Below are 12,668 nucleotides of genomic sequence, written 5' to 3'. Positions count from 1 at the left end.
ACTTTTGATTGGACATGAATCAGAGGTTCCCATGACGACCTCCTTGGCTTCAGTGGATTTGCCAGAGGAACTCGGAGAAGCATTTTACTTACTAGATTACTGGCTTATGATAAAAGGCAGAACTCAGGGACACCCAGAAGGAAGACACGCACAGGGCAAGGTGTGGGGGAAGAGCATGAAGCTTCCATGGCCCCCGAAGTGCATCACTCTTACCAAATCTCTGTGTGTTCACCAACCAGTAAGCTCTCTGAAACCAGCCTTTTGGGTTTTCATGGAGGCTTCATTACATAGGTGTGACTGATTGAATCAATCAATCACCAGTGGCCAATGATGTAACCTCCAATCTCTCTCCCCTTCCTGGAGCTCGATGGGTAGGACTAAAAGCTCTGGCCCTCTACTCATGGGGTTGGTGCCATTAGCAACCAGCCCGCAGGTGACTCAGGGGCATCCCAGAGTCACCTCATTAACAAAAAGACACCTTTATCTCTCTTGCTACTCTGGAGATTCCAAGGGTTTTAGCAGCTCTGTGCTGGAAATGGGAAGGATGTATTTGTGTTTCTTATTATAAATCACAATATCACAGCAGCCCTTCCCATCAGTGTCCACTAGTTTCCAGTGTTTCTTATCTATTGAAACATACCTGTCTTCTATCCTTTCAAAACTCTGCCCTCTGCTAAGAAACTACTGCCCTATCTGACTAGCCTGTGTTAAAATCCTCCTGCCCTAATTATTTGTGAATGGTAACCGGATCATTCTAGAGACAAGGTTTTCATCAAAGAAATGTAAAGGTTGAAATTTCTTGTAATGTTGACAAAGTGAACTGTCAATTCTGAGTGGAGAGAGTGAGATTTTCGTAGGTACATAATTATATACACCTAATTTTTAAGTCCTAATCATAATGAGTGCTACAAAGGAGACATAAAGAGTGTCTTCAGTCTTGGAAGGTTTTAAACGGGTGACAGAACGGATCAGATTTAGATTTTCTTAAGTTTGTTTATTTTGAGAGAGAGAATCTGAAGCAGGCTCCACACCAAGTGGAGCCCCGACTTGGGACTCGATCTCATGAACTGTGAGATCGTGACCTGAGCCGAAATTAAGAGTCGGACGCTTAACCGACTGAGCCACCAGAGCACCCCTCAGATTTAGATTTTATAAAAGTTCCTTTTGACGTCAGTGTGGAGAATTAACGAGAGGCAAAAACAGATACGTGAAAACTAATAGACGAACTAAGGCCGAAGCCCAGGTAAGGGGTAATGGAAAGTGGCCTAGGGGCGGGGCAGAAGAGCTTGAGAGATTTGAACAGTCCTAATCAGTACTTCAGAAGAGGGATGGGTAGGACTTTGCAGTGTGTTAAGTCATGCAATCATGTGCTCTGTAAGTACCTTCTACGTGTGTTTTCTTTTTGGATCCATCAGAGAATAAGACAGTGTCCCTGTACTTGGAGCTGAATTTCTAGGGAGCCAACAAGATGATACACAAGTAATATTAAGTGCTGTGAAGAAAAATCAAGCAGGTTGAGAAGGCCTGATGGGAAGGAAAGGTGGGCCTTTTTAGCCAGTGAGGCCTATCTGAGGAGGCACCACTGAGCAGAGTCCTGAAGGACGTGAGACCGAGCTGTCTGGGGGGAAGGGCATCCCAGGGAGAAGACATCAAGAGCAGGTGGGACATGTAGTGAGCAGATTCCTATTCCCAGAGTAAAGGAATGTGATAGAAATGAGCTCAGAGCAGTAGCTGGGAGTTAGAACAGGTAGGACCTTGTGAATCGTGGTAAGGAGTTGGAGAGGCCGTCTACATGAGATGCACACTCATTGGAGGGTTTGGGGCAGGAGAATAAAACATGATTTATATTTTAGAAAGGCATAGAAAGAGCACCTTGGCTTCTGTGTGGAGCAGAGGCCAGCAGGAAAGCTATCGCAGAGGTCTTGGAAAGGGGTGACTGTGCCTTGGAGTGGTGAGAGATGTTTAGGTGTAGGACACGTTTTGGTTGTAGCATTTGAGAAAGAGAGGAATCCGGGACGTCTTCGTTTTTGTTCTGGCTGAGTAACTGGGTACTTGGTTCCATTTACTGAGATGGGGAAGACCGGGGGGATGTGGGGCAGCAGGTCAGGTGGGGAAGGGGGATTCAGAAGCTCTGGTAGCTGTGAGGGCGTGGTTAGACAGCCTGATGAGGACATCTCCTAGGCATTTAGTGGATGCGGGGGTGAGAGAAAGAGGTGCCATAGAGGATCCGTACGTTGCTGGGGTGCGGCTGGGTGGAATCACGTGCCATTCACAGAGCGAGAGAATGCAGGGCAAGGACAGGATTTGGGGGAGAGAACAATCCTTATTATTACACATGACGCTTCAGGGCCTGAGAACGTTTCTGTGTTCTACCACATTAAGTGGAATGTCGACTATTTCAAAGAAAAAACCGTTTCCTTTTTTGGGTCATCCATATTTTCAAAAAGTACTGTTTAAAACATTTCCCTTAGAATTTATTAGCTGTTAGGAATATTGCATATTTAGGCATCTGTTTAATGTTATTACTTAATGGAATGTAATTAAAAAAAAGTAAATGAGAGTTGATTGCATACACTGCAAAGGAGCAGTGGGCAGGACAGCAAGGAGAGATGGTCTCCAGGAGGCAGAGGTGGTGGGGGCTGTGCTTAAGGGGAGAGGTGGGGGGTATGGGAACATCTGGAATTTTCCTTTTTTGGTACCAGTACCCGGTTGCAAGTAGCCCATTGGTCAGCTAGGGCCTCTGGCTGTTTTGAGGGGCTCACTTAAGGAGCCTGTTTGCGTTCAGCTCAGTGGTCACCGTGGGCACTTTTCTCTTACCCAGGTTTCCATTGCTCAAGCCTGTTGCCTAAGGCAGTCTCCGCGTTCCCCCCAGACAGATGGACAATGACAGATCTTTGGCATTTGGGTGGAGGTCTCCTCTTCACTAGCTGCTTCATTCGGGAAGGGGGCGGGGATGTACACACTATCCCTCCCTAAATGTGTCCGTCCACCAAGGGTTCTGTGCAGTTAGAGACCAGAGCATGGTAGGTATTAGATTAATGTGCTGATAGGCGAGCTAGGTGAAACTTTGTGGTGCCTGGGTCCGTGGGATACAGCGGGAGGGGACCCTCATGGTGTGGGCTGGTATCTTTGGTGAATCTTCACTTGTCTGTGGAACTGTGGGATTCACTCAGACGTGTAGGGATGATCTTGCCCGTAGATCAAGATGGTGGCCAGATCCGTGGGGGGTAAAGGGAACCTTGGGGGCCCGAGTCAGCCATGAGACCACAGCGTGTGTGGATTCGCCCTGGCTGAGCTGCTCTTGCCAGCTGGGAATGGAGCCCTTGCGGGTGGGGGTAGAGGGAGAAAAGGGGTCTTTGACCCTCACAGGCGGGGACAGGCTGACCTGTTTGCTCTCAGACCTTCAGGCCACACCAGGGAGCTGCCCTGGCCAGAGACCTTCAGTTGTCTGAGGAGGACTAGGGGGAGGCCTAGGAAGGGCTGCAGAGAGAGAAAGGAGAGGGAGGGAAGGATCCCTCTGAAGGGCAAGAGGACCAAACCCTCACCCTTTTGGGCCTGGGCATCAGGGTGGTTCCCCCTGGGGCTTCAGATCCTCACCCAGGAGTAACCGTGGCGGGAGGTGGTCAGTTCTGCAAGGAGTGCTACAGTCCGGCCACCAGAGAAAGTCCCCAGAACCGGGGGCGAGCCCTGACCCCGTCCTGGCAGAGGTTCCCCGGGAGGACCCCCAGATGTGGGGTGACCATCCGATGGAGGCCCGAGTCGCAGGTGGTGAAAGAATTCACCTGAGGCGGGACTAGGAGATAGACGTTTGTAGAATACACCGTGAGGGAGCGGCAGGCAGGATAGCGGAGGAGGGGCTGTCTGCCTAGAAATGTCGTTTTTGTTTTTTAATGTGACTCCATGGTGGTAGTTTTCTTTTTTCTCTTTCTTCTGCCTTCATTTACAGTCGAGATGCTTCAGCCAGAGCTCTTGAGGAAGAGAGGGAGGGTTTGAGGTTCAATTTTTAGTGAAAGGTAACGAAAGACATCTAACGAACTGAAGGCACTTGAAAATTCAATAAGAAACAACCACCGGGTCTTGTCCCTCTTTGCCTTTGACTAGAAATGCAGCCTCACAGTGATGGGGAGTCAGGTTCTGTCATCGCAACACTTGGCAGCTTATGGTACTTACCTCCGTCTCAGACCAGTGTTTCTCAGAATTAAAAAAAAAAAAAGGGCGTGTAGGGTATATACATACATATTATACCCTATAGTCAGTGTATACAGCTGTAACTTCTCTCCTAAAATCATGGTTCACGTAACGTCGTGGCCACGAGAGTCCTTGATGGCAGCTTGAGAAGCCACTGGGTTTACATGGTTGCTATACCTAAGAACATGACGTTAACAAATAGAATATCTGTTGCAGGGGCGCCTGGGTGCCTCAGTTAAGCATCTGACTCTTGATCTTGTCTCAGGTCATGTTCTCACAGTTCGTGGGTTCAAGCCCCGCATTAGACTGTGTGCTGACAGTGGGGAGCCTGCTCGGGATTCTCTCCCTCCCTCTCTCTGCCCCGCCCCTGCTCACTTGCTCTCTCTCAAAATAAATAAACTTAAAAAAATTAAAAAAAAAATCTGTTGTAAACTCTTGGGAAAGCTTATAGTTCAATTTTACAAGTTTGCAATATACATTGCAATGATTTTTTTTTTTTTTTTTTGCCTGTACAGGCTCACATAGTCTATAGTTTGTATTTAACTCTAAGCTTTTTCAGTAGATGCAAATAGTTCTTTTGTAATTTTTTTTAATGTTTAGTTTTGAGAAAGAGCATGAATGGAGGAGGGGCAGAGAGAGGGGGGATACAAAATCCGAAGCAGGCTCCAGGCTCTGAGCTGTCAGCACAGAGCCCAAAACAGGGCTCGAGCCCACGAACTGGGAGATCATGACCTGAGCTAAGGTCGGACGCTTAACCAACTGAGCCACCCGGGTGCCCCTGGATGCAAATAGTTCTGAGCAGAGGCTTGAATAGAGGTATATATGATGTTCTGTTACAAATAGCTGTTCTGTTTATGGAGCTTCTGTACCACAGTGACTTAACTGGTTTTCTGAAGGGAGTGGAGAAAGGGTAATGTCAGAAGGTCAAAGGATTAACATTTCCCCAGAAAGCTTCCGCTAGAAAGTCTAAGATCATGTGGAGGTAGAAATAAAACCAAATACCCTGCAATTTAAGAATTTTCAAAGGGTTCCCGTATACAGTATTCCAGGTTTGTGTTTGTGTGTACGAGGGTTTTAAGCCCTGTAAGGTAACCATAACAGGTATTGTTGTTGCTTGTTTTTTCAATTAAGAGAAGCGAGTCTGGGGAGCAGTTTAAGTAACTTTCCTCTTGTCACCTGATGGAGTGGAACCATGGCTAGGGCCCAGATATTCTGATAGGCGTTCATGGCACAGTTCACTCTGTTTTCTCAGATACCTCCCCCCTGAGCCTAGAGACCGTACATTTTCAGAGTCTCTCTGCTCAAATGTCAAGGGGCAGCTGTGGGTATCAAGGTGGTCACACTGGAGTCTGTGTGGCACAGGGATGGCAGAGAGGTCCTTAGGAGCAGAGCCGGTGGACAGGCCTTCGTGTCGTTGATTCACTCGTCCCTTGGGGTGGCCCTCCTTTCTGTGAGCCAGCTTTGCTGCTCCTCTCGAGTTTGGCCTTGCACTGAAATTCTTCCCCGCATTTCCTTGCTCTGGCTCTCCTGTGTTTCCCCTTCTTTTTGTTACAAGAGACCATTTTAGCACAGTAACTCCTAGAGCAAATGATCGTTCACCGTTGTCTCCAACAAGAAAGTAAGAGCTAAAATACAGTACCTATATGCAGTCCACTGCCGGAGGAACTCCTTAGAAGGACCCCTGTTCCCAGATGTCTTTATTCTCCAGTTCATACCAAATCATCTTTTCTTTTCCAATTCATACTGAGCATCTCCCCATGTCTTTAAACACCATTTGAAAACATTTTTCATGATTCCTCAGTATTCCATTGTATGAATTTAGTATAGTTTATAAAGTGGTGATCATTTATAATTGGGTTCAGAATGGGTTCAGTATTACAGCATCAGTATTCTGACCATAGAATTTATTTAATATTAAGCTTTTAAAATTTTTTTTACTTTGTTTTTTTTTTAATGTTTATTTTTGAGAGAGACAGAGCACGAGTAGGGGAGGGGCAGAGAGAGAGGGAGACACAGAATCTGAAGCAGGCTCCAGGCTCTGAGCTGTCAGCACAGAGCCCAATGCGGGGCTTGAACTCATGAACCACGAGATCATGACCTGAGCCAAAATCAGATGCTTAACTGACTGAGCTACCTAGGTGCCCCTATTAAGCTTTTTTTTTTTAATGTTTACTTATTTTGAGAGAGAGAGTGTGTCTGTGAGTGGGGGAAGGGAAGACAGAGGCCCTGGGGCGGTGCGTGGAGAGAGAGAATCCCAAGCAGGCTTCACACTGTCAGCACGGAGCCCAACATGGGGCTCGAACTCACGAACCCTGAGATCATGACCTGAGCTGAAATCAAGAGTCGGATGCCTAGAAGACTGAGCCACCCAGGTGCCCTAGTAGTTAAGCTTTAATAAAAGGTTGGTACAATAGCAATATTTGTAATGAGGCAGGTTGATACATAAGTGTATAAATTTGAAAAATCTGAACTCAGTTTTAAATGATCACCACTTTATAAGAATCATTAATTCATCGACTAGCTTATGTATTTTTTCGGTGTTGTCCTCCAGCATGTGTGCTTGACCTTTTGTCATGCACACAGAGCTCACCAATTATGAGCAAATTAGTAGAAATTGAGGAGTCAACTTCTGGATTTCCTGAGTTCCGTCTTCTGGAACGGTGGCCCTCAATCTCCTGTGGGTGTGTTGGGCTGGGTTGGGAGGGAGAAGGGGGGAGTTGGAGTTTTCCCTTAATGCTGCCAGCCCCTCTCCTGCCTTCTCAGTCTGACCCCGTCTTCATCCACTACCCACGATCCAGGTACAATAGGCAGTGAGAAGACTAAGTTTGTTCTTGGTATTATCCCTCTTCTTTCTGGGTTTCTTTTTTCAATCCAATTTCTTCTTTCCCCAGGTTCTACTCAAACCTCCTCACCAAAGCATCCACCAAAGCCCATAGTTTTGGGAATGTCTCATTCTCCCAAATTGTCTTTGACATTATATTTCCCAGGTGTATTTACTATTATGAGTGTTCCTACATAAGTCAGTGCCTTAATCTTACAATTGACCCTTGAACCACACAAGGGTTAGGGGCCCTGACACCCCTCCCATGAAGTTGAAGATCTACATATAACTTTTGACTCCCCCAAAACTTGCCTACTGTTGACTAGAAGCCTTCCTGTAAACAGTTGATTAGCACGTTTTGTATATGTATTATATACTGTATTCTTGCAATAAAGTAGGCTACAGAAAATATTAAGAAAATCATAAGAGAAAATACATTTGCTGTACTATACTGTATTTATTTAAAAAAACCCTACATATCAGTGGGCCCATGCAGTTCAAACCTGTGTTGTTCAAGGATCAGCTGTATTTTGATTCTGTCTGGCTCTCTCTGCATGAGAGTCACAGGGTTCTACTTTGGGGCAAAGGACTACTAGGTAAGAACGGAATTAGGAAGTCATAGAAGTTAAAAAAAAGAAAAAGTAAAAATAAGGCATTTGCCATTAGTGCAAAAGAGTGGTTCTTCTTTGCCAAACCTGTGGGGGATAAAATGTGTGAGCGTACAGGAGTTTGACTTGTGGCCTTGAATAAACTCGATATTGAGGTCATACATAATTAATCGCCTGTCTTGCCTTCTTTCCAAAGTGATGGCTCTTACTGTTCACACTTGGGATAACTGATGTTCCCTGAGTCCAAGAGCCCCAGGACTGCCAAGGAAGGAAGAAGAGGCAGCAGCAGTTACATAACCTTGGTGCTACTGTAATGCGATGGGTAATTGTCTTTTTTTCTTCTTAACTTCTAGTGCTTGAAGCAGTACCTGCAGCTGGCAATCCGAGAGGGATGCGGGTCTCCCATCTCTTGCCCCGACACGGTGTGCCTCGGCCGCGGGATCCTGCAGGAAGCAGAGGTATGGATGAGTGCCGTGACCTTCCCCCTTTCCTGTTGACATTATTCCGTAGGATCTTGACTCTTGATGTACTTCCCCACCAGGGAGTCTAGACACAAAATACAGAGGCTAACTTTTTAAAGGAGTACTTGATTTCTGCATACCTATGGATCCTTCATATAAGGTGTTAAAGCTGTATCTCAGATCTGTTTATAAATGCCGTCTGAGTGTTGGAGAAGCTCTAGAATGGGCGAAGGTGCTAGAAACCACATTTACCAAATGTGTGGTACGGAGGCTGAGTAACGAGGAGTCTTGTAATCTTTAACACTTTAAAGATAAACAGATGACAGATTTCAACCAGTTATAGACATTAGAAATAGTGCCATCCTACAAAGGTAGAGTGAGTCGGATGATTTCCACAGGAGTTTCGTTTGATCTTTGTCGGGCATCAGAAATGTCTTTTTTGAGTGAGTTCTTCCCCCATTTTCTTAAGACTGTGATCTGTCTCTTTGCTTCGTTTCTTCAATCCCTGATCATTAGCTTGCCCTTGAATCTGCTTTTAATCTTCAAGTCCTGCTCACTTTAAATCAGAGGATAACCAGCTCTTGCCCGTTTTGGGGAAGTTTGTAAGCCTGGGAAAGAGGGCCCAAGAAACAGAGGAAATCAGTTATTCGTTCGGCAAATACAGTATGCCTGCTGTGCATCAGGTGCTCTTCTGGAATCATTCGTAGCTGGTATACCATCCAATCCCTTCACCAAACTTAGGAAATGGGAGCCCAGAGGGTTTAAGTAATTTTCCCAAGAGTGCGTATCTAAAAAGTAGAAGAGCTAGAATTCTAATCCAGTTCTTTCTGGCCACCATAACTATTTGGCTTTAAGAGTGGAATGAGGTAGGGACGCCTGGGTGGCTCAGTCGGTTAAGCATCCAACTTTGGCTCAGGTCATGATCTCATGGTTCATAGGTTCAAGCCCCACGTTGGGCTCTGTGCTGACAGCTCAGAGCCTGGAGCCTGCTTCGGATTCTGTGTGTGTGACTCTCTCTGCCCCTCCCATGCTTTGTCTCTGTGCTCTGTCTCTCCCTGTCTCTCAAAAATAAATAAACATTGAAAAAAAAAAGTGGAATGAGGTAGGTAGATGATATGATAAAGGACTTGGAGACTCAGTGGTATGTATATGTGTATGTAGAAATATATACATATATATGTGTGGATATGTATGCGTGTGTGGATATGTTTTGTTTACAAATACATATTCTTTTACATATATATCCTTTGATCTGTAAGCTAAACAGTCCAAAAGATGTTAATAGACCCTTTGTAACCATTCTGCATCTGGGTCTCCCATGTTCGGCTTATACACTATCACTGACGTGGTGCAAGTAAGCTTGACATGGTTTTTAGGGAAAAATGAAAAGAATACATAATGGTTTAGAAGTGATTCATTTTAGGAAAACCATGAAATAATTGAATTTTTTGATAAAAAAGTAATATTGAATACATAATCCTGAGGTGAGAAATCTTGGTTACTTTTGTTTGAGGAAAGGGTGGAAGGAAATTAAAGTGGAGAAAGATTGAGTTAGCTACCAAGGATACTATTGATTTGTACAACTTGGAAATGGGTTTTAAAATAAGCCTTGGGGGTTCAGGAGCATCGTTCTATGCACAGTCCTTCTAGAAAAGATGCTTCCTCTTTGATTTGCTTCTCTGATACTCTCATCAGTGAGCAGTGTTTCCTAAGCATGCAGTGACCTGTGTCAGGTCAGGATAGAGACGCGAGTAAGGCCAGCCCAGCGTTGCCCTCCTGAAGCTTCTGATCTAGCAGAGTGGCAATTAACCTGGTGACAAGTAAGATAGTTCTAGTAAGTCAAATGCCTGACATGAAGCAGGCAGCAAGAGCTGTGTCTCGTAGGAAATCCTAGTTAATTTATGTATGCAAAGTCTATTAAAAATAAGTGAAATGAATAGTTTGATGAAGTTTCAAAGGCATTTGAAATGAGCCACATTCCTGTGTTCTGGACCTTGAGCTCTCCAATCCAGTAGCTGCTAGCTCCATGTGGCTGCTTACATTAAGATTAATTAAAATTAAATAAAATTAAAAATTCATTCCTTTGGTTGCACTAGTCATGTTTCAGGTGCTCAGTAGTAACCACACGTGGCTCATGGTGGCCCAATTAGACACCACAGAATACAGCATCTCCACCATTGTGGAAAGTTCGGTGGCATGGCGGGTTCTAGACTTTTAAATGGATGGTAACCACTAGCCACGGATACTTGGGTTATCAAATGTTAGAGCCCATGTGTTTAGGTGAGTGAGTGAAGATGGTCCGTGGTTTGTCTTGCCGTTCTCTAGAACAGAGTTCGACTTTTCTGATTTTCTTAGTATAGAATTTTCTTTTCACACTCCCCTGCAGTTCTCACCCCTGTCTTATTTCTTACCCTTTTCCTGTTGTACATCCTCATTCACACTTCCCTGGTACTCTGTGTACCCAGTTTGACTCTCAAAACGGTTTTAACTTTTAGGCTGTACGGAAACCAAACAAACCCATAGTGTCTCTTAGAAATTACCAAAGGCTATTTGACAAAAAACAGAACAAAAACATCCTCCAAACTAAAAACTATGGTTATTTCTTCAATTCCTTAAAGTCTGTTTCCCATTAGGTGAGCAAGAAGGCACCCAAGGCATTAAAGGACCGTTTCTGTACCCACTTGCTGAAGAGCCTGACTAAAGATGGGCACGGATGTGTAGTAATCAAAGTTCCTAACCAACTGGCCACTTGTGTTTTCCCGCAGAGTAAAATATTGTGAGGGTAGTAGTGACAGTCTCTCATTTTGAATTGAGACATGAATAGGGTATTATGTTAGAGATATTTGGTAGCTTTATCAGTTTATATGGGGCCACTTGTTTTTAAAAATTAATTTTTAATTCATTGATTAATTTGGAGAGTGTGAGCAGGAGAGAGACAGAGAGACAGAGAGAGAGAGAGAGAGAGGGAGAGAGAGAATCTTAAGCAGGCTCCATGCCCGATGCAGAGCCCAACGTGGGACTCCATCTCAACTCTGGGATCATGACCTGATCCGAAATTGAGAGCTGGATGTTTAACCCACTGAGCCACCCAGGCATCCCTGGGACCACTCCTTTCAAAGCAGATACCACATACACGTGAACTTGGGCTGGACCATCTTCCTTTCTGGCTTCATTTACATCAAGCTTTCTCTTACATAGTTATTATTATAATAGATAGCTCTTAATCCAGATATGATCAAGTATATCACAATGGCGTCACCCAACTCATTGCTTGACTGGATTCTGTCTCTATAACTACTTACTCTGCCTTTAAAAAAATGTTTAATCATACAGGTAATGCGGAGACATACTTTGCATGTTAAAAATAATGATAGTTAAGACTCGAGTTCCCTTGGTGCTGCTGCTGTTTATGTTTCCATGTGCGTGGTTCTTCATCATCCATTGTCTTCTAAGATGCATGGTAGCGTAACATTTCTTTACCTTCAGGGGACGCCAGCAATTTAGGCTCTTTTCTCCAAATGCTTTCCAGTGTAGATCTCACTCACATGGTTGCCTGTGCTCCTGGCGTCCGCCTCCTGTTCGCTGTGGGTCCTGCCTGCCTTCCTACCGCTTCCTATGAGCTCAGCTGTGGCTCTGCCCCTGCACTTTTGTTTATCAGGAGTAGCTTCATTAGCAAGACACTTAATGCCCCATCCAAGTACCCTTGGCTTATGGAGGAAACAGAAAAGGCATCTTTTCTTGCACGTCACGCGAGTTGGTGGGAGGCGGTGGCTACAGGTCACCCCGCTGGGGGCCCCGGAAGAGTAAAACTTGGCCTTCCTTGCACCATCAGGTACTGCCGGCCGTGGCAGGACTCTCCTCACGTACTTGACCCAGGAATCGTGCCCAACATGGACTTACGAGAGATGGGGCGCAGATTGTTTGCTCATAGCTCTACTTCAGGCAGGTCCTCCCTTGGGAGTTAGTAGCCCTGCTCTAACAGCGATGACTAATGGAGCCCTTCCCTCACAGTGGAAGGGAAATAGCACCCGCCACTTGCTAGGGGAGCCCGAGCCGTGTGTCTGGGGCCTGTAAACTTGGAGTGGTGAGCACATACCTACCATTACATGGCCTGAGTGATGGAGCTTCCTCTCTCTGCCAGCTGGCAGTGGAGGGCCGAGAACAGCTTCTCAACAACCAGCCCTCCCCCTAGCTCCTGGGGCATTGAAATGACCCGCCTGCATTTGGCTGCTAGAGCCCCCACGTGCACCAGAGCAAGGATGCACCAAGAATGGGGGCTGCAGAATTTCTACAGGAGGGGCTTTAGGGTGGGGCACCGTGGAGGACCAGGAGAGAGGAACGGGGGGCAGTGGCGTGCTAAGGAATTTGAAGCTACGTTTGCCAAATAAATACGGTTTTTACTCCTGTTGCACGTTTATTGGGGTGGTTTCGGTAAAGGTTGCTGGAATTAGAGCGATCCGTGTGTTCCCCACAAAGTCCCCGTCAACACAGCCCCCACTTGCCATCTCTTCTCACACTCTTCCTTCGTATCATCAGTGTGAGGTGGGGCAGAGAGGGAGGAGGAGGACGCCCAGGCAGGCAGCCAGAGCC

At 45.7% G+C, this 12,668-nt stretch overlaps 1 protein-coding gene across 2 annotated transcripts in view; it reads left to right on the top strand.

The window, feature by feature from the left end:
• The window catches only part of RNF144B (ring finger protein 144B), a 103,152-nt gene that overhangs the window by 52,952 nt on the left and 37,532 nt on the right, over window positions 1-12,668 (top strand). For both annotated transcript variants that reach the window (XM_047859060.1, XM_047859059.1), the window contains exon 3: window positions 7,971-8,075. In XM_047859060.1, coding sequence (XP_047715016.1) covers window positions 7,971-8,075 — 105 coding nt within the window. The remainder of the gene's footprint in view (window positions 1-7,970; window positions 8,076-12,668) is intronic.

This window comes from Prionailurus viverrinus, chromosome B2 (assembly GCF_022837055.1).
Source record: "Prionailurus viverrinus isolate Anna chromosome B2, UM_Priviv_1.0, whole genome shotgun sequence".
Taxonomy (NCBI): Eukaryota; Metazoa; Chordata; class Mammalia; order Carnivora; family Felidae; genus Prionailurus; species Prionailurus viverrinus.
This window is presented reverse-complemented; position numbering and strand designations above follow the sequence as displayed.